The following is an 18,763-nucleotide window of genomic DNA, read 5'->3' as shown; positions in this document are numbered from 1 at the left end:
GTCATCAACAATAAAATGAAAAACAGTGAATACCCAGTAAGGAAAACCCCCTTTTTTTCAAAAACTTTGAACATCATGTACCTGCAGTTGAATAATGAACAGCGGCAAAAAAACCAGTAACAGTATCATAGTAATGCCCCAAAAAAACAACCTTTACCATATGATGCCAGTCATAGCCGACCATTGTAGTGGTCCTTACCAGGTTGAAGAACGAGGAACAACACCCCTTAGTAATGCTTGTTATTGTCAAACTGAGCCAACCAAATAGAGGTCCAACCATTTATACCATGCACTGCTAAGTCATACTCTTCCTGTGTCAACCCATAAAATCTGATCATTGACTATTGGAGCTTCAACAAGTCAACATAGACATTATTGAACTCGTTGTAGTGGAAGAAAATTTCTCTCTTCTAAGGACAGGGCATCCTCCACATATTAAAATCCACCCAACAAGCTTGCAACATCATTATTGGCGCACCTTTTTGCAACACTGACATTGTAAGATGTTGACAACAACCTAAACAAATCTTTTGCTTTGTGACCTAGTGTGACAATTCTATACAAAGCTTCATAGGCCTTGAAACTTATTCATGCGTTGTCACACACCTCCATCATCTCTTGAGGCGACACAATGCTCTTTAGCTCACTAAAATACTTCTGACGCAAAACATTAGCAATTTCAGCATTGGATGAATCATCCAATAGCTCCGCCAACTTTTTTGGCTTGATGATATGTTGCAGTAGAGTATGTTCAGTCGTTTCAGCATTAGAATCGATTCCCATCATCATCCGAGCCAAGTTCCTGCATATTGAAATAATGTTACAGTAACCTACAAAATATGTAATAAATTAGAAGCTTGCATTTGTATCCCTATCAAGTTTTACGGATACGTTTCTTTTGAGCTCCACCACTTGAAGATAGCATAGACATCGCATGTCTCTTGCGCTTGCGAATGTGGTAGCCCAGTGGAATGTGTGTGAGATGATCAATTCGTCGATACATATTACATGCAGTGTGTTGTAGTTGAACGTAATTGTCTAGATGGCACTCTTGCTCCATTTTTTGATGCTCTACTTTTTTATTCAGCTTTGCCATCTCATCATTTGACTGCTTCGACTTCTTGTTGGCTTCCTCTCTGACTTGTTGGATGTCTTTCACGTACTTCACTTGCAATGATGAACATGCAACACAGAGATGTTTTCTTGCTTCCCTTTCATTGACAACAATAAAACGCAGTAGCTCAGTGATGTTACAAAAGAGCGGTGATGCATTGGTCATTCGATCTCCAGGTTGAATATGGCCATCAACCCATAAGTTGATTGTCTTGCACCCAAGGTTCCATAGTAGCTGATCTCCAGCATTGGGATTAGATGTGCCAAGTTGCACAGTAGTGTATTCCTGCTCTAAATCAGCATTTAATCGATATCGTTTTGTTTTGTTAGTAATGTCTTGCAGTGGTAGGGGATTGAATGACATTTGTGTTAGCTAATCAAGCACTTTGAGAGAGAATGTGTAATGGTGACTGCTACAAGCAGGTGAAGCTAGCTATGGAGGAAAGAAGTGGAGATACTCAGAGATAGAAGAAAATGATTATGTTGTGAAGGGAAGAAAGAGAGGAAGTGCAACTCAATATCCTTTGAATTCAAATTGTTGATCTTGAGTGTAGAGAGAGAAATGCCGTTGCACACACAGGTAATGGAGTTTTCCATTGCTCTCAGCTGGAGCTGGAGTGGGAGAAGCATGAGAGAGAGAGAGAGAGAGAGAGAGAGAGAGAGGGGGGGGGGGGGGGAATGGGAGATAGAAATACAATAAAGGAAGAGAGAGTGGAAGAGAGAGCAGATTTGCAACCTTGGAGGATTTGCACTCTGTCAGAAGTAGGCAGCAAAGGATGTTCCCTTAAAGATTGGGAGAGAAAATTGACAAGAGAGGAAAGAGAGAGAGAGAGAGAGAGAGAGAGAGAGAGAGAGAGAGAGAGAGAGAGAGAGAGTTGGCTCACATTTTAGAGAGATAATACAGTGAGAGAATGTGGAAAATTTGCTTTTCTGACAGGGGGGCTGAAAAGTGCCTCCTTTAATGAGATCTAAGTGAGAGAGAGTGTTTTATATGCTAGAGAGAGAAGAGGGGTGGAAAAAGACATTTTAAAATTCATTTACCCACCTCTCTTTTGGGTTACTTCAATAAACTATTTTCAAATACAAAATATGCAAATAGATTTTTTAAAAATCTCATCTCAGGCCTTTTTGCCCTCTATTTAGGCTTCGTCAAACTTGGTTTAAGCTTTAAGCATTCCTTTAAATTGCCAAATAAAGAGGCCCTCCTATACCCCATTCACTTCCTAATGTCATTGAACTTCCCAACTATGCCTAGAGAATCTCCCTATTTGTCTTATATGCAACCATGCAAGGTCATTTGTAATCATATCAATTTTGGCATAGTAGTATCAATAACATAGTAGTAGTATCAATAACATCTTACTCATAACTATGTGTCACATGACCACAACATTACCCTACTATTCGAACCCCGAGCCTTCTAACCTAATGACTACTTTCCCTTGAAGTGTTGTTCCCCTTGTACCCTAACCCCAGGATGCTGAAGCTTTGATGCGCACTGAGGTGAAACACACATGCGCACGTGAGAGAGAGAGAGAGAGAGAGAGAGAGAGAGAGAGAGAGAACCTGTCGAGGCAATATAAAATGGCACAGAGGTGGATGGTGATGCGACAAATAACAGACTCAAATCTTTGGAGGTCGCTAAGAGCAAGATTGCGAGAGGTGGTTGACCGCAAGATCGCGAGATGGCAAAGCCTCAAGGGCGATAGGGTTTGCTGTTTGAAGTATGGAGATGGAGATGGAGATGGATATGGATATGGCGACTACAACGGCGATCAATTTTGATACTTCTCTCTCCCTTATCAGTCCAAGTGGCCACACCAAATGATAACTCAAAAAAGGCTTGTGAGTTGTACTCACAAGGACAATCAATGTCAAACGCAATAAAAGGACTCACACTCTCATGCAGTATGGCCGATCAGCCACCATCAAATTATAAATGTGGCTCATTAAGAGGTGCATTCTCCAAAGTTTAGTCTCTTTTATGTCCCAAGCCTTCAAATGCAACTACTCCCGCTTGTAGCGCTTGTGCTCCCAACTCTCTTTACGCGTCCTTTTCTACCTCTCTTGTGCTCCCATCCCTCTTTTTGCATCCTCTTCTGCTTCGCTTCATCCACAGAGAATGATGCGGTGTATAGGTATGCTTTTATACTTTTGTGTAGTGCTAATTTTTGAGGTCGGTACTGTAAAGAATGAGGATGCAAGAGAGCTACACAAGACAAGCACAAAGCACACAGAGATGGAAAGCTTCTTCTTCTTCTTCACAGAAAAGAGAGTACAAAATGACTAAGTGCTAAAGCTGAAAAGTAGCACATATGTACATGCGGTCACTAAGTGTGAACTCGCTAGAAGCGTACTAGGCTGGCACTATAAGTGTAGTCCAGCTGTAGAATCACTGGCAGAGATCCTCCGTGTCGGTCACCTAACGCGTCAGTGAGTAAATGCCGTAAGCGGCCAAGACCCGTAGTGGATGCCAGCTCAAGGTGTAGAGCTCGACATCTCAACACTCCCCCTCGAGCTCTGCATGTCGCAGAGTCCAAGCATAGTCCGGAAACGTCGAAGCTTCTCAGCTCCGAGGGCCTTGGTAAAGATATCCGCTATCTGCTCCTCTGTGTTGACGTAGACCAAGTCGATGTCGCCCACCAACACTCGCTCTCGAACGTAGTGGTAATGGACCTCTATGTGTTTGGTCCTGGCATGGAACACTGGGTTCCTAGCCAACTGCATGCTGTTGAGGTTGTCACAATGGATGAAAATCTGCTGGTCCACCTGCACTCCCAAGTCCTCAAGTAATGTGCGTAGCCAAGCTACCTCGCACGCCGCAACTGCTGCACCTCTGTACTCGGCCTCTGTGCTCGATAAAGAAACCGTAGGCTGCTTTTTGCTGCTCCAAGTAACAGCAGCACTCCCAAAAGAGAACATGAAGCCACTCGTAGATCTCCTATCAACAATGCTACCTGCCCAATCTGCATCTGTATACCCATACAATGCTAATGGTGCATCTGCTGCATAGAACAATGCGTAGTCAAGAGTACCTTGCACATACCTAAGTGTGCGTCGTACTCCATCCAAATGTGGCTTCCTCAGAAGTTGCATGAACTGACTCTCCAAGCCTACTGTGTAGCTCAAGTCTGGCCTCGTGATAGTCAAGTAGATTAGACTACCCACAATCTTCCTGTACATGTTGACATCCTCAACAACATCACCCTTCTCTGCACTCAGCTTTGCATTCACATCCAAGGGAATAGAAATTGGCTTACAATCAGCCATACCATACTTTGACAACATGTCCAAAGCATACTGTCTCTGTGATAGCCATACACCCTCTGGAGTCCTGATCACTTCAATGCCAAGAAAGTAGCGCAACTCGCCTAAATCTTTCATTTCAAACTCCTGTTTGAGAAGACCCTTCACATGGTCAATCTCCATAGCATTGTCACCAACAATAATAAGGTCATCTACATATATGGTAATGACCACAATCCCCACATCACTCTCACGTACATAGAGTGAATGATCAGCATGAGCTCTCCTAAAACCAATACTAACAAGATACTTGGCAATCATGTCATACCATGCTCTAGAGCCCTGCTTCAAACCATACAAAGCTTTGAGAAGTCTGCATACATAATCTGGGTAACCTGGATCGACATAACCAAGTGGCTGATCCATATACACTTCCTCTTGCAACTCACCATTCAAGAAGGCATTCTTTACATCCATTTGATGCATAATCCATCCTCTAGATGCAGCCACTGCTATGACAGCTCTCACTGTCGTCATCTTTGCCACTGGAGCAAAGGTCTCCTCATAGTCTATGCCATACGTCTGTGCATAACCCTTTGCGACCAGCCTTGCCTTGTGACGCTCAATGTTACCATCAGCCTTATGCTTGGTTTTATACACCCATTTGCAGCCAATAGCTTTCTTACCACTTGGCAATGGCACCAACTCCCATGTGTCATTTGCTTCCAATGCAGCCATCTCTTCATTCATTGCATCATCCCAATGCACATTTCCAACTGCATCCTCAAAACATGTGGGCTCCACATCCTGTATCACCTTAGCCATGTAGGCTTGGTGATGCGCTAGATACCCATCATAAGTCAATTTCTGAACTGGATTTCTGACTCTATTAGATCTGCGCGGTCCTGGGTCACTCCTTTGCCCTCTAGCATCTTCTTGTACTTTCCTTACACCAGGTGTCCTGACAGCCGGAATTCCAAATTCCTCATCAAGACTTTGTTCAGAACCATCTGAATCCATGTCTACATGTGAAAAACCTGATGATGCATCAACCATAAAGGGAGGTTCATCAACCTTTTCCTTTCCTTTTCGTGATACATTCCCTGTACCTGTTGGTGGAGTAACCTGCGTACGTAGTCTACCATTCCATGGTTTCTCAACAGAGCCACGAGAAGAGGACTCTTGTGGTCCACTCAAAACTTGTGACTATGGCCTCACATTTTGTACAACCACATCATCTTTTACATCAGCCCCAATAGTGCTATGTGCATTACTGTACCAGCTGCTCATCTCATCAAAGACTACATCTCTGCTCACTCGTAATTCTCGTGTAGTAGGATTGTAGCACCTGTACCCCTTTTGTTCAAGGGAATATCCCACAAGAATACATTTCTCTGCTTTAGGATCCAATTTCCTACGCAACTCATCTGGTACATGCACATAAGCTATGCAGCCAAACACTTTCAAGTGTGCCAAATCAGGCTTTGTACCTGTAAACTTTTCCTCAGGTGTTACATCATGCACCGCAGCTGTAGGTGTCCTGTTCATAATGTACACAGCTGTATTTACAGCTTCAGCCCTGAAATGATGAGGCATGTTCTTCTCATTCATCAATGCACGTGCAACCTCTGCAATGTGCCTGTTTTTCCTTTCTGCGACCCCATTCTGCTGTGGAGTATATCTGCATGTAAACTGCTTGTGTATACCATGCATTCGCAGAAATCTGAAAAATCATTGGAGAAGTACTCTCCCCCTCCATCTGACCTCAATGTCTTGATTTGCATATCTGTCTCCTTCTCAATCATGACTTTGAAGTCTTGAAAGTGACCAAACACTTCACTTTTGCTACGCATGAAGTAGACCCATACTTTCCTTGTATGGTCATCAATGAAAGAGACATAATACCTGCAACCATGTATACTTGCAGTATCGGTTGGACCCCAAACATCTGTGTGCACCACCTCAAGTGGCTTTTTACATACATTGCGCTCATGTGGAAATGAGCCCTTTGACTGTTTTCCAAACTGGCATGTTGCACACACTTTATGCATACCATCCACCTTGAATTTGGGCAAACCTTTTACAATCTGTTTTGATTGCATGCTGCGCAATCTCTGCTCATTGACATGGCCAATGCGTTTGTGCCAAATGTCAACATCAGCCACAACACCTGTGCCCTGTGCAAATAATGCAGCTTTTACCTCAGGCATGTCTACATTCAGCGTAAACATTCTGCCCACACATTTGCCCTCTGTGATCAGCTTACAGCCATTCTGGAAATCTTCTACATAACAGCCATTTGGATTGAAGCGAACCTGCAAACCCTGCTCAACCATTTGTCCAACAGAAACAAGATTCTTTGTAATGTTTGGGACATGAAGTACATCTGCTAAGTACTTTGATTTCCCACTCTTCGTATTTAGAGGTATGTCCCCTACATGAGCAATGGGGTGAGCTGTGTCATCTCCTGTCTGCACATAGCCTGACACATCTGGTTTGCGCATATCTCTAAACCACTCTCCACGAGACGTCATGTGATTAGAGGCACCTGAATCCACATACCAAACATCATCTTGGGTGGAATTCTCTGCAGTCATTGTATTCATTACATGTTGCATAACAAACATGCGCTCGTTTTTGCTGTCATCTGCATCTCTGCTAGCAGATGCATAGTTGCCCTGTTCTCTCTTTCTACTTGCTTTTCCCTTTGGACAGTCACGTGACATGTGACCTCTTTCACCACAAGTCCAACATTCTCTACTATCTGGAGTATGTTGCTGCCTGCTTGATCCTGCACCACGACCTCTTTGACTCCCCCTGCCTTGAGACTGGTTTCCCCTGCCACCTGTATTGTTTTGATTTGATTGACCTTCCAGAAATTGGCCCCTGCAACCCCTTGGGCCTCGACCACGACCTCTACCTCTACCTCTGTTGGAGTTAGAATAGAAGGCCTGTTCAGAATTATTTCTGCCATGAGAAGAAGATGTGTCAAGGTTCTTCTCCTCAAGAATAAGCATAGAAATCAAATCTTGGAACACGGGGATGTCGTCTCTTGTATTCATGGAAGACCTAAAATGTACATACTCATCTCCTAGACCATCCAAGCATGCACGGACAACGTCATCGTCTTCCACTGAGACTTTAATAGATCCAAGAGCCTCAATGATACTCTTGATCTTCAAAGCATAATCATTGATGGAGAGGTTGTTCCTCTTAACCTGATTTAGCTCCGACTTTAGTTGAAGCTTCCTGGCCTTGGTGTTCACCTCGAACACTCTGCCTAAGTTTTTCCATGCAATGGCGGGGGTTTCAGCATCCTGTAGATAGCCCATCATGCCATCTGTGATGCTCATAGAAAGCCAATACATCACTTTGCTCTGGCCTTGTTGCCAGTCCCTCAAAGCTTTCCTTTGTTCTGCTGTAGCATTTGCCTCGGGAATCTCTGGTTCCTTTTCATTGTCTCCTTCTACATAGTCCCAATAACCTTTTCCTTTTAGGAAATTTGTTATTCTGAACTTCCATGCAGGGTAGTTATTTTTCTCAAGCTTCTCAGTAACAATCTGACTGAAACCGTCAGACATCTTGAAGCACTAAGACAAAATAGCTGCAATCTGCAAAAACCTGCAAATCTGCTGAACCTGCTATCGTGGTTCCTGTAACGCTTTCTACACTCAACGAGTGTCCACAATCAAGCGTACATACAACCACTGTACTTGTACAGTAAATCTCTGTATACTGCGAACGAAGGGATTGTGATGCTCTTGCTCTCTTAGCCTCTCTTGCCTGCACCAGGCTCTGATACCATGTAAAGAATGAGGATGCAAGAGAGCTACACAAGACAAGCACAAAGCACACAGAGATGGAAAGCTTCTTCTTCTTCTTCACAGAAAAGAGAGTACAAAATGACTAAGTGCTAAAGCTGAAAAGTAGCACATATGTACATGCGGTCACTAAGTGTGAACTCGCTAGAAGCGTACTAGGCTGGCACTATAAGTGTAGTCCAGCTGTAGAATCACTGGCAGAGATCCTCCGTGTCGGTCACCTAACGCGCCAGTGAGTAAATGCCGTAAGCGGCCAAGACCCGTAGTGGATGCCAGCTCAAGGTGTAGAGCTCGACATCTCAACAGGTACCAAGCACAGAAGGGCAGGAGAATTGTGTTTGGTATTGACCATTGTGCTTGTAGTTGTGTTTGTTGCTTGGAGCCCCCTTTTGTGATAGGGATATTCTCTTATAGATTGTTGTGTGGTTTTTATGATGTTTGTAGAGATGGCAGGTGCCAATATGAGGGGTACATATACGTCCTATAATAGAAGCTACGAAGGCCAAACGACACATGCAGTTGGCCATCCCGCGGCTTCCATTTTCAACAAGTAGTGAGGGAGATATGCGAGCATTGGGGAAAGTGCGAATGTGATGGGCCAGGACTGTTCTTCTATGCCTGTAGAAGATTGTAAAAGGTGATGTGTGAATTTTTTTTGTGATGGCCATCCAGCATATTATAATATCGTTCCAAATACAATCAAGAGAAGAAAGCGATGGAGCTGAGGAGTTTGAGAGGGCTCGTGTCGAGAAAGCAACGCGACGGGCCCATGATTGTCAAAACAAGATTCAAGACATGCAAGAGGCCCTCAATCAATATTATGTGGATGCCACAAAAGTGGAAGATTGGGTTGCACACATCAGCAACAAGCTGAAGCACAAGAAAGGGAGCGAGAGCAAAGGGAAGTTGTAGGGGTACAAAGTGCATGGGAAGTCATGGAGGAGGTCCATGCATTTGAACGATACAAAAGGGCACCCAAGGGTAGCGTCCCCCCACAGGAGAAGGGGAAGCGGAGCAGTAGCAGGGGAAGGGACCAATAACCATCACCACTTTTGTATACATTTTGAAAGAAACAATACAATGTGTAAATTTTTGGAAAAATACAAAGTGTACATTTTTTTTAAAAATGAGATTTTTGAGCGGCACAAAATGTCTCTGTATTTGTCATTTTGGAGTATAGATATTGGATGGCATGGCATTACAACTTATTCCGTGCATACATTGGGTTTGTGAGGCATAATATATGTTATCTAACTTTTGCAAGGAGTAATCAAATGAAGTGTATTTGAGAGGCACTCCTTGGACAATGTTGTTTTCTCCTTGCATCTTATAATCTGAGAAAAAAAATGTTAGTAACTATATCTTAAGCCATTGAAGACAAATAAAATTTCTCCATTTAATAAGTATCTTTCTATTGTTGAGACTGAGCATATTCTTTTGGCATAGGTAGAAGGTCTTCTTATGTAAGATCTACCCTGAGTTGCAAAAGAGATGTACTTGACATTGTCTCCATCACAGTAAGCAAGCTCTCTTGAAAGTAAATCTCCATTGTGAAAGGTATGTTCCTAGAGTTAGACTCTATATCTTGGTCGAGTGGAATAAGTTGTCCAATAAGATGATATCTAAAATAGTAATATGACATTATGAAAGTTTGAGAGCTCATAATGTACTTGCAAATGATTAATTATCATCTAAAAAGTCCAAACAACTCTCATATTTGCAAATGAACATTGTTGTGGTAGTTCTTATTTGTTCATTGAAGAAAAAACCTACAAACACTTCAACAGACGCATAAATAGAGTGAGCCTAACAATGTTTGTAGCAATTGAATACTTGAGGGACTTTTGTATATATTGAAACAACCTGTTCATGAAGATTTCACTAGTTTGGGACGCTAGCAAAGACCAGTCCTTGCTGTCAAAGGATGGAAGTAGCAAAGGAGTTACACGACCCCAGTCGGACGACATTTTGAGTTCCAAATATGACATATCATAAAAGAATATTCCATTATTTGCAAGCCCATTGTGTGGTCTTCCTCGGTACATTTGCTAACCGATAAATGCATGGAAGGCAACAAAAATCCCAACTATGCTCTCAACGGGTTTCCAGTCCAACCTGTTCGATGGATAAATATCTGCAACATACCAAACATAATATCAACCCTAAACCTACCAAAATAACTATGCACTAAATGAGATATATGCTCAAAATAACTTACAATTGGATCAATGTTGTGTAAAACTAGGAGGAGATGTTCGCAATTCGCAACCTTAAGTCTGCATATTGAAATCATGTTGCATCAGGACCTCTTTCACATGCTTGCTTTGTGCACACACTTTGAACTCTTTAACTTGTCCCTTGAAAGCCTCCACGAAATCATTGCATTGCCTCCTCTTCCTCCTCGTCGTCTGCAATATTACCCAACTTTTGATAGTTATTCTAGATAGTACCCATGCCTGAAGATCTGTAGATAACTGTTAAAAATGTTAACATAGTCAATGGTAGTGCCAGGCCTTCGAGAAATGGTCTTGGTGTGTACTAGAATACACAATAGAGTAGCACAAATATGAAAAGGGGAAGACAGTTTTGAGAGGGAAGTAGAGTTACTCAAAACAAGATTTGGGCGGGAACATAGATACTGGAGTCTTCAATGCAAGTTCTGAAATTCGTCGATACAAAGTTAGTACGACTTATGGCAAATTAATTTAATCAATTTAGACAACACATGTGCCACATTCAAAACCAATCTTTTTAGCAAGAGGCTTAATTATACCCAATTTATGTCACTGATGCTTTATCAAGTGCTAATCAACTTGGCACCCATCACAAATTCTTGATAGGCTCATACTAAGCAAACTGCAATTAGTAAGACCGGATTCAAGACTAATGAGCGATCAAATTACATGTAACATGGTTCATAGATGACTTTCCAACGTGACACAAAAGTAGGACATCCAAAATCTCAAATACTATATTTTCTCGGAGACCCCCTCAATTTCTTTTGACAAAATAACATGTTACGTAATCTGAAGTAGACAGTAATAATGCATCAATACCAGTCTCGAATCTCCAACCAAGCATGAACAACAAGGAACCTCCATCTTTTAGGAAACATTTGGAGTATCACATGGATAGACTCAATTATAAGCATGAACCTAGTAAAGGTCACAGTACTCAATCATTGAATACGTGGAAAGGCCTTGTGGGCACACTATACACACTGACCCATTTACTCGGTTTGGTCATAGAATCATTAAGGTCACTCACAATCCAATGAAAAGACTTGGGTTCTAGCATTTTATTCGGGGTCAAGAAGTGGCTCTTGATGATATCTCTTTGCATTCTTGCAAGCTAAGAAAAGCATGGAGTTTTCAGGTAAGTAATCATAGCATGGAGGAAAATCGTACATAATATGGTGAGCTAGACATATGTGGGAGCAATATACTCGGAACTTAGGAGATCAAGCAATAATATTAGTAGTCAACTTATGAAAACAAGTCCATTTTATATGTTCACTTAAGGAGCATATATCACGTGGATACATTCCAAGCAGCATTACATGTTGTCTAAATGTCCCTATTTTTAAGAAGACCAAAAGAAATCAAAATAACAACCACCAAAATATTCCATCCGTTTAGTTAGAAGTGTCCGAGAATGGTGAGCAAAACCCAACATCTAGAGAGTCTCTATGTCTAAAGGATCAATTGCACATTTTAAAAAGAATGATGTCATCATCTCTTGATGTACTTCCAATACCATATTCCTTTGTAAAGATGTGGAAAATTCAAGGTCCAAAACCTTATCTCAAAAGGCTAAGTGGAAACCAATCATAAAGATAGTTAATTATGGATCAATTCTACATATTGAACAGTGCAAAAAGCATCAAGTTAAGACAGCAAGGCTGTAGTTTTTCATGAGGCTTAAAGCATTTGCCATGTTATAAACTACTTAGCCAACGAAGTTAGCATCTTTCATGTTTACCAAAGAGGTTAACATATTTCATTTTAGTATGCCATGTTGGGGGTTTTGGGGGATAAGTGAGGGTTTCGTTGATGATTAGTTGGGCATGATGAAAGAGTAGTACAAGTAGAAAAACCACTATTGTTTGAATATTACTAGTGCAAAGAGCACAATGAGCTCCTCTTATATAAAGGTAAAGTGAGCCTTGTAGGTTAACATCACATATGACTACATTACTTGACTCGAGGACATAATTCCACCTAATGAGCTGATTTTGTAGAGATATTGCAATCTTCTCCTTGAATTGGAAAAAGGGTCTTAGGGATGAATCTTCCAATGACAAAGGGATATATGCATGGCATATACTATGACAAGAGAGGGTATGCATGTGAAGGAATAAGTAGTTTTCAAACTTCCCCTTAAAACTATTTGTGAGTGAGAACATGATAGGAAAACGAGATGAGCTTCCTTTTGATAGGAATTTGGTCTTCAACTCTATGATCTTTAGCTTCATCTTCCATTCCTTTGCTCCACAAATCTGCAGATTGTAGATGGAAACCTCCAAGATAGTATTGTCCAAGATTAGCGAAAAACCCTACCACCAATCTATAGTGGGGTGGTGTCTAATCAAGGGTTTTGAAATGGCTTTTTTTTGGGGGGAATGTGTTTGATTTAGTTCGAACGCTCTAGACCAAAGAGCGTAAGTGAGTTTCAGCCAAAGGGCAATCCCTTTGAGGACTTAAAGAACTTCTTTAAGTCCACAACATTTACAAAGGGTCAAGACTACTAGTACCCCATATACCGTTTGAGTAAAGTTCTTCTAAATTTTTCCATTTTCAAAAACCCTTAGCCTAATGGTTAAACAAAACCCAAGCAAAAGCTCACACTATACACAAGAAGTATTGAAATAGGTTAATATTATTTAAGAGGTCAAAGCCACCGTGGTTTCTCCATGCATTGCCATGTGCACACCATATATTATATGAAGTGCAAAAGGTGGTGACAGAGTGCAAACCAGCCTAAGTGAGCATCAAAATGCTCATCTTACATAGCCTTTTGCTGAGTGTTATATTTTGTCCAAGAAAGAGGGGAAAGCCATGTAGTCTGCATGATGAAATGATGGAGCCCAAATGTCTGTAGGTAGTGAAGTACTCATAGTGGGTCAGATTCCGAATGCACAAAGGGGTAATGTGCAATATGCAATAATGGTATTAAGTCGGTAAGGGAAAACCCTAGGACTTGGAAAGAGTGATGCTCTTTCATAATCATGTCAATTAGTGCTTTATTCGTCTACCAATAACCACATTTCTCTTTGAAAAAAAATATATGATGATCACCGTTGATTGTCATAGCAAGTGAACGACTCATATATGATCTAATAAATAACTTTCCATGTATTGAAAAAACCCAAAAAGTAAGTCTTACTGCTACTCCATTACTGCATCATTTTATTTTCATTCAATGTGCATTTTTCGCTCCTCATGACTAAATGACGCAAAAGGGGGACAAAGGGGTAACCCGGGGCACCGTTGTTCGATATGTTGGCACACTAATCCCTGCACCTAGATGTGGTTCACATCAAGCTTTTGTCCATGTTTACTCTACCTCAAGACTCAAAGAAGTACCAACACACACCACACACGTTTGTCCCTCCTCACTGCTTGTAGTTTTCAGCATTAATGACGCAGATTCAACATGGCCCTTTGCCTTGTATACTTGAGATTGAACTTCTCCATGTTTCGGCACTAATTTCTTCCTAGCTACCACGGCAGTAGTCATCATCCCATACATGGTTTCCACACCTACCATGCTCTCAATGTAATTTTTCCTTTCTTAGGCTAGAGTTGGCAAGCTGGCAGAGGCAAAAAGCCTTCAGTCACCAGCAAGGGGAGGACCCAAGTTTCCCAAGGGGAGGCATATAAAGTCTTTTCATGCCACGTTATCTATTCCATGTCTCCTTGTTCATCACGCCATCCAGGGGGGAATCACCTACTCAAGATAGTGATAAACGTACCGACCAACAGCGAGACAGAATTACCCTTTCTCATTCCAGTCACACTGAATCTGCCCTGGTGCTCCTGGATTCCCGGTAGAACAAGGCCTCACCCTACAGATGTCCGAAAGGAAGGCACGCATCATCGCTAACTGTTTCATGAGGGCCCTGACATCTCCTCCTCTCCCCTCCTCCTCCAATGTATCACGAAGGAGTCCAAGCCTTTTTTTCATATTTTTTGGGACCTTTGCATCTCCTCTTCATTAGCAAATTCTTTGCACCTTTTCTTCTCTTTGTAAGAACAGGAGAGATGACAGCACTAGGACACGAGTATTGCAAGAAACCAACTGCATTATTAACCAAGAAAATGTTATAGACCACTCTGCCCAAACACCTTCCCAAGTTATTACCAGCATTCAACCTTCCTAATTAAGGCTTCATAGCCATAGTTGAAATCATGAGATGGATGCTCATACTGCCACCCCAGAGCTATTTTAAATATGTTGAAAAAAAAAACAATTATTAAAATGGCACCGTTCAAAGAGTTTGACTAAAGGTTTACTTTCCAAAAAAAGCAGACAGACAAATACAAGTAGGCTAACCAAAACATAAGAAATTCCTACTTGTTCCAGAAAGCTAAAACCTGGCAAGAATTGAGCATAACTTCTATTCAACTCGAACAAAAGCGATAGAATGCTAATGCAACTACAGAAGCTTCACAAGAAAATGAAAGAATGGTAGGTATATCAACAGCAAGCACTTACCTTTTCAAACTAGGGAGACAGAATAGTCTCTGCGTGCAAAGTGAGAAATCGCTGTCAAAGAGCCCTATTCCCTGGGTCTTCCAATGTATAAGCTCAAAAAGCTAAAATGGCGAACCTCATGCACACCACAAACACGAGACATGATCCAAGGCTTACAACCAAGAAGATGAATGGGATGACCAAGTTAATATCCCACCAAAATTTCTTATGAAGAAAATGGGAAAAGTGTTTTTAACATCACAATGGGAAGTTCGTAAAGAAAACCCATGTCGGCTATACTCTTATCTCGTAGGCCAAACCTGCTTTACGGATCTCTTCTCTAAGCTTTCTTTTGTCCAGATGTGGATCACGATTATATACACGACTGAGAATGGTAAATGTCAGTGCATCAGGGACAAAACCCTGGTCTTTCATCTGTTCAAAAGCTAACAAAACTTTATCGGTCAAACCAGCACCTGCTAGAGCAAGGAGAACATTGTTGTAAGTAACATAAGAAGGAGAGATGCCCTTTTCCTTCATTTCTTTGAAAACCTTCACTGCAACCTTTGGCTTTCCAGCTTTCCCAAAGCATTCTATGGTGCAGTTGTATGTAATAATATCAGGCGTAACTTCATTAGCATTCATCATCTTCAGAAGCTTGCGAACAGAGCTTACATCTCCTGCACGAGCGTAACAATGGAGGAGAGAATTGAAAGTTATTACATTGGGCCTGCACCCTGACTTACTCATCTCATAAAAAATCCTCTCAGCATGTGGCAACTGTCTCGTTTTAATTAACCCTGAGATGATAATGTTGTATGAAACCACATCAGGCGAAGGCCCCCTCTCTTCGAGTTGACTGAATAGATCATATGCCACTTGAAACTGGTTACTATTACGTAGAGCAGAAAGAATGGTGTTGTAAGTTGTTAGGGGCACAACAACTGCTTTATCTTCGACTTCTTTCAATATAATCATGGCCTCATTGGGCTCTGCCCCACGACATAAAGCATCGATCATGCTGAGATTCGCTGACAAGCTTGGCCATAAATTATCCGCCCTGATGATTTTGAAAAGTGCACGCACATCTTGCAAGTGACCCATTTTGGACAAGCCCTTGATGAAGCTTTCACAGACTTCTTTCCTGATATCCACATCTTTGATGCAAAGAGCGAGTTCCCTTGTCTGGCCAACACATTGACCTTTGAAGAGGGCTTTCAAAATAGACTGGCATGATACCACGTCTGGATAAAGACCACTGGTTGACATCTTTTTGAAAAGCTTTACAGCATCATCGGGCCTACCTGCGTTAGCAAGGGCATTGAGGAGAGTATTATAGGTGTGTTTGTTTGGCTCAACACCATTTTGCACCATCTCCTCCAAAAGGTCAAGTGCCTTGCCAGCCCTCCCTGCTTGCCCATATGATCGAGCCACAATCGTGTACGTATAGACATCCACTGGATTACCACAACGCTTCATCTCTTCGAAAATTTCCCATGCTGACTCTGCCTATGTGTACAGCCACAAATAAATATTGGCAAGTAACAGCACATGAAATATTTAGATTGAGGTAAGTCAACCAACAAAATCGCCAATAAAGACGAGAGCTGCCATGAACTGCAACAAATCACAAATGAATACACACGAACATTGAATGTGTTCGAGAGACAAGCCAATAAATAGCATAGTATCAATCATAGTTTTTCCCTACAGCAATCGCACACAGGTATGGAAGTACAGAAAACGTGCAATTCACGTCCTCAAGAAATTCCATTTGTCACATGTCATACAACACAAAACCGTGCTACACATACAGGTTCAGAAGAACAGAAAATGTATGATTCACATCCCCAAGAAATTTAAACATTGAATGTGTTCGAGAGACAAGCCAATAAATAACATAGTATGAATCATAGTTTTTCCATACGGCAAATGCATACGGGTATGGAAGTACAGAAAACCTGCGATTCACATCCCCAAGAAGTTCAATATGTCACATATCATATGACACAAAATCTTATACTTGCGACATTTAATCGGTGCTTGGCCATCAATGTGTGAGCCACCAAACATATACATTATAGAAATATGCTTGATTGTGGTTTGTAGAGTCCAAAAATGTAGGGACTACGTAGTAAGTAGTGGGTATGTAGTGGTGGAAAAACATTTATTTGAGAATGGCAAGTGTTAAAATCCATATGAAGCACTGGGTGCTCCAAACTTGGCGCAAAGTCTGAAACTTGAGCTTTATGTGCCCCAAAACTTACGGAAAAGCAGTTAAAAAATCTCATGCATCGCGAACACACAGACATATACCAATTCATACCATACACATTCAGAAATAACTATGGTATAAACACATGTGAATCTAGACTAATAACTAAATGAACAAGGCAAACAAACGCATTACCTGGCCATTTCTTGAAAGTCCATCCAGCAGTATATTGTAGGTCACTAGATCAATGGGCTGATCCTCTTTCTGCATTTTTCTGTACGTATCCAATGCTTTTTTACATTGCCCTCCTTTGGCAAAAGCTTGCAGCATGCACTTGTATGTAAAAGCATTGGGCTGCAATCTGAGATCTTGCAGCTTGAGAAAATAGTGCTCAGCCCTGTCGATCTCATCTCGTGACACGAAGATTCCAATCAGCCTATTGATGATTGACACATTCAACTGTATATTTTTCTTCTCCATTTGTTGAAGGAGATTGTTCAAGAACACATGATCCAAAATGTCTCCAAGCGAATTAATCATGACAGCATAGCAAGTTGCATCATGGGCGTAGCCAGGCCTCTGGGCTGCCCAAATGAACAACTCCCTTGCTCTGTTGGGATCCTTCAAAACCTTTAGAACCCAGGCCACCTCTTTTGGGTTGATTTCAATGTTGAACTCGTCTATGTCCTTATTGAGTGCAATCCAACTCTGTGTATTCACTCTGTCTATCAAAAGCTTCATGATATCTTGACTGGTTTTGGTGCAAGAAGGTGGTTGTTTTGGGGCCTTCACAGAATCATCATCAAGTGCGTGTCTCTCTGAGTTCGCATTCTTGAAAATGCATTTGCTATCTCTCTCATCTCTAGAGCTGGGGTCAAATGGGCTGATGCGCCTGATCAAATGTGAACTGTCGTTCCTGTGCCTGAGGGCAAGGCCCGGAGCACAATGGTCATTGTGTTCCTCATGTTGACATTCACGGGTTTGAAGATGTGGGCTGTCTTGGCAATGCTTGGGTCCAAGCACTGGCGGATGTGGGGTTTGAGTTTCAAGTTGTGGGTCGTCATGCTGCTGAAGATGGTTGAATTGAGGTTTGCCCCCACCAACATTCGCAGAACCTGCTGCTGTTTTAGAGGCTTCCTGCTTGCAGCTAGCTGAAGATGGTGAAGAGCCATCCGCTGCACCAAACTCGTTATGCAGGATGTGGGCAACACATTGGCCGGGGGATAGAGAGTTCAGAGTGGAGAAGCAACGGTGGGCATCTTCAGTCAATAACCTACTTAGGTAGAGCTTTGAATGCGTGCTGGCAGCGATGCTAGCGAAGCTGGCTCGGGAGGACAGTCGCATGTATGCAATCGTTACGCTTCAACCCTTGCGTGTTGACGTTCTGCGTTCAAAACTAGATTAACAAGGTGGAAACACTGCAGCTTGGCCTGCCATTATAATGAGTTAATAAGGCGATCACCCCTTTTGAAATCTCTTTGTCTTTTTTCAAGGTTTTTGTTTATTTTTTTGAAGAAAGCGTGAATTGAAATTGCAGACCTTATGGTAGGCCGAAGAGAGTGTGTCTTCATAGCAAAAGTGACAACATAAAAAGTCAAATACCACAAATGAGAAGAATTGCGAGTAATTGATCACATTTTTGTCACTATTACGATATACAAGGAAACCTATC

General features: G+C 41.8%; 1 protein-coding gene across 1 annotated transcript; it reads right to left on the bottom strand.

Annotated features, from left to right (window-relative positions):
* Window positions 1-14,943: 14,943 nt before the first annotated feature.
* On the bottom strand, window positions 14,944-18,522 carry LOC147451875 (uncharacterized). Its single transcript, XM_086517760.1, has 2 exons — window positions 17,287-18,522; window positions 14,944-16,385 (listed from the first exon to the last, which is right to left on the bottom strand). Exons 1-2 carry the CDS (start codon window positions 18,433-18,435, stop codon window positions 15,171-15,173), a joined length of 2,364 nt encoding a protein of 787 aa, XP_086373886.1. The 5' UTR covers window positions 18,436-18,522; the 3' UTR covers window positions 14,944-15,170.
* Between the last annotated feature and the right edge of the window lie 241 nt (window positions 18,523-18,763).

The sequence above is a fragment of the Adiantum capillus-veneris genome, chromosome 8 (assembly GCF_014529385.1).
Source record: "Adiantum capillus-veneris isolate H3 chromosome 8, ASM1452938v2, whole genome shotgun sequence".
Classification (NCBI taxonomy): domain Eukaryota; kingdom Viridiplantae; phylum Streptophyta; class Polypodiopsida; order Polypodiales; family Pteridaceae; genus Adiantum; species Adiantum capillus-veneris.
This window is presented reverse-complemented; position numbering and strand designations above follow the sequence as displayed.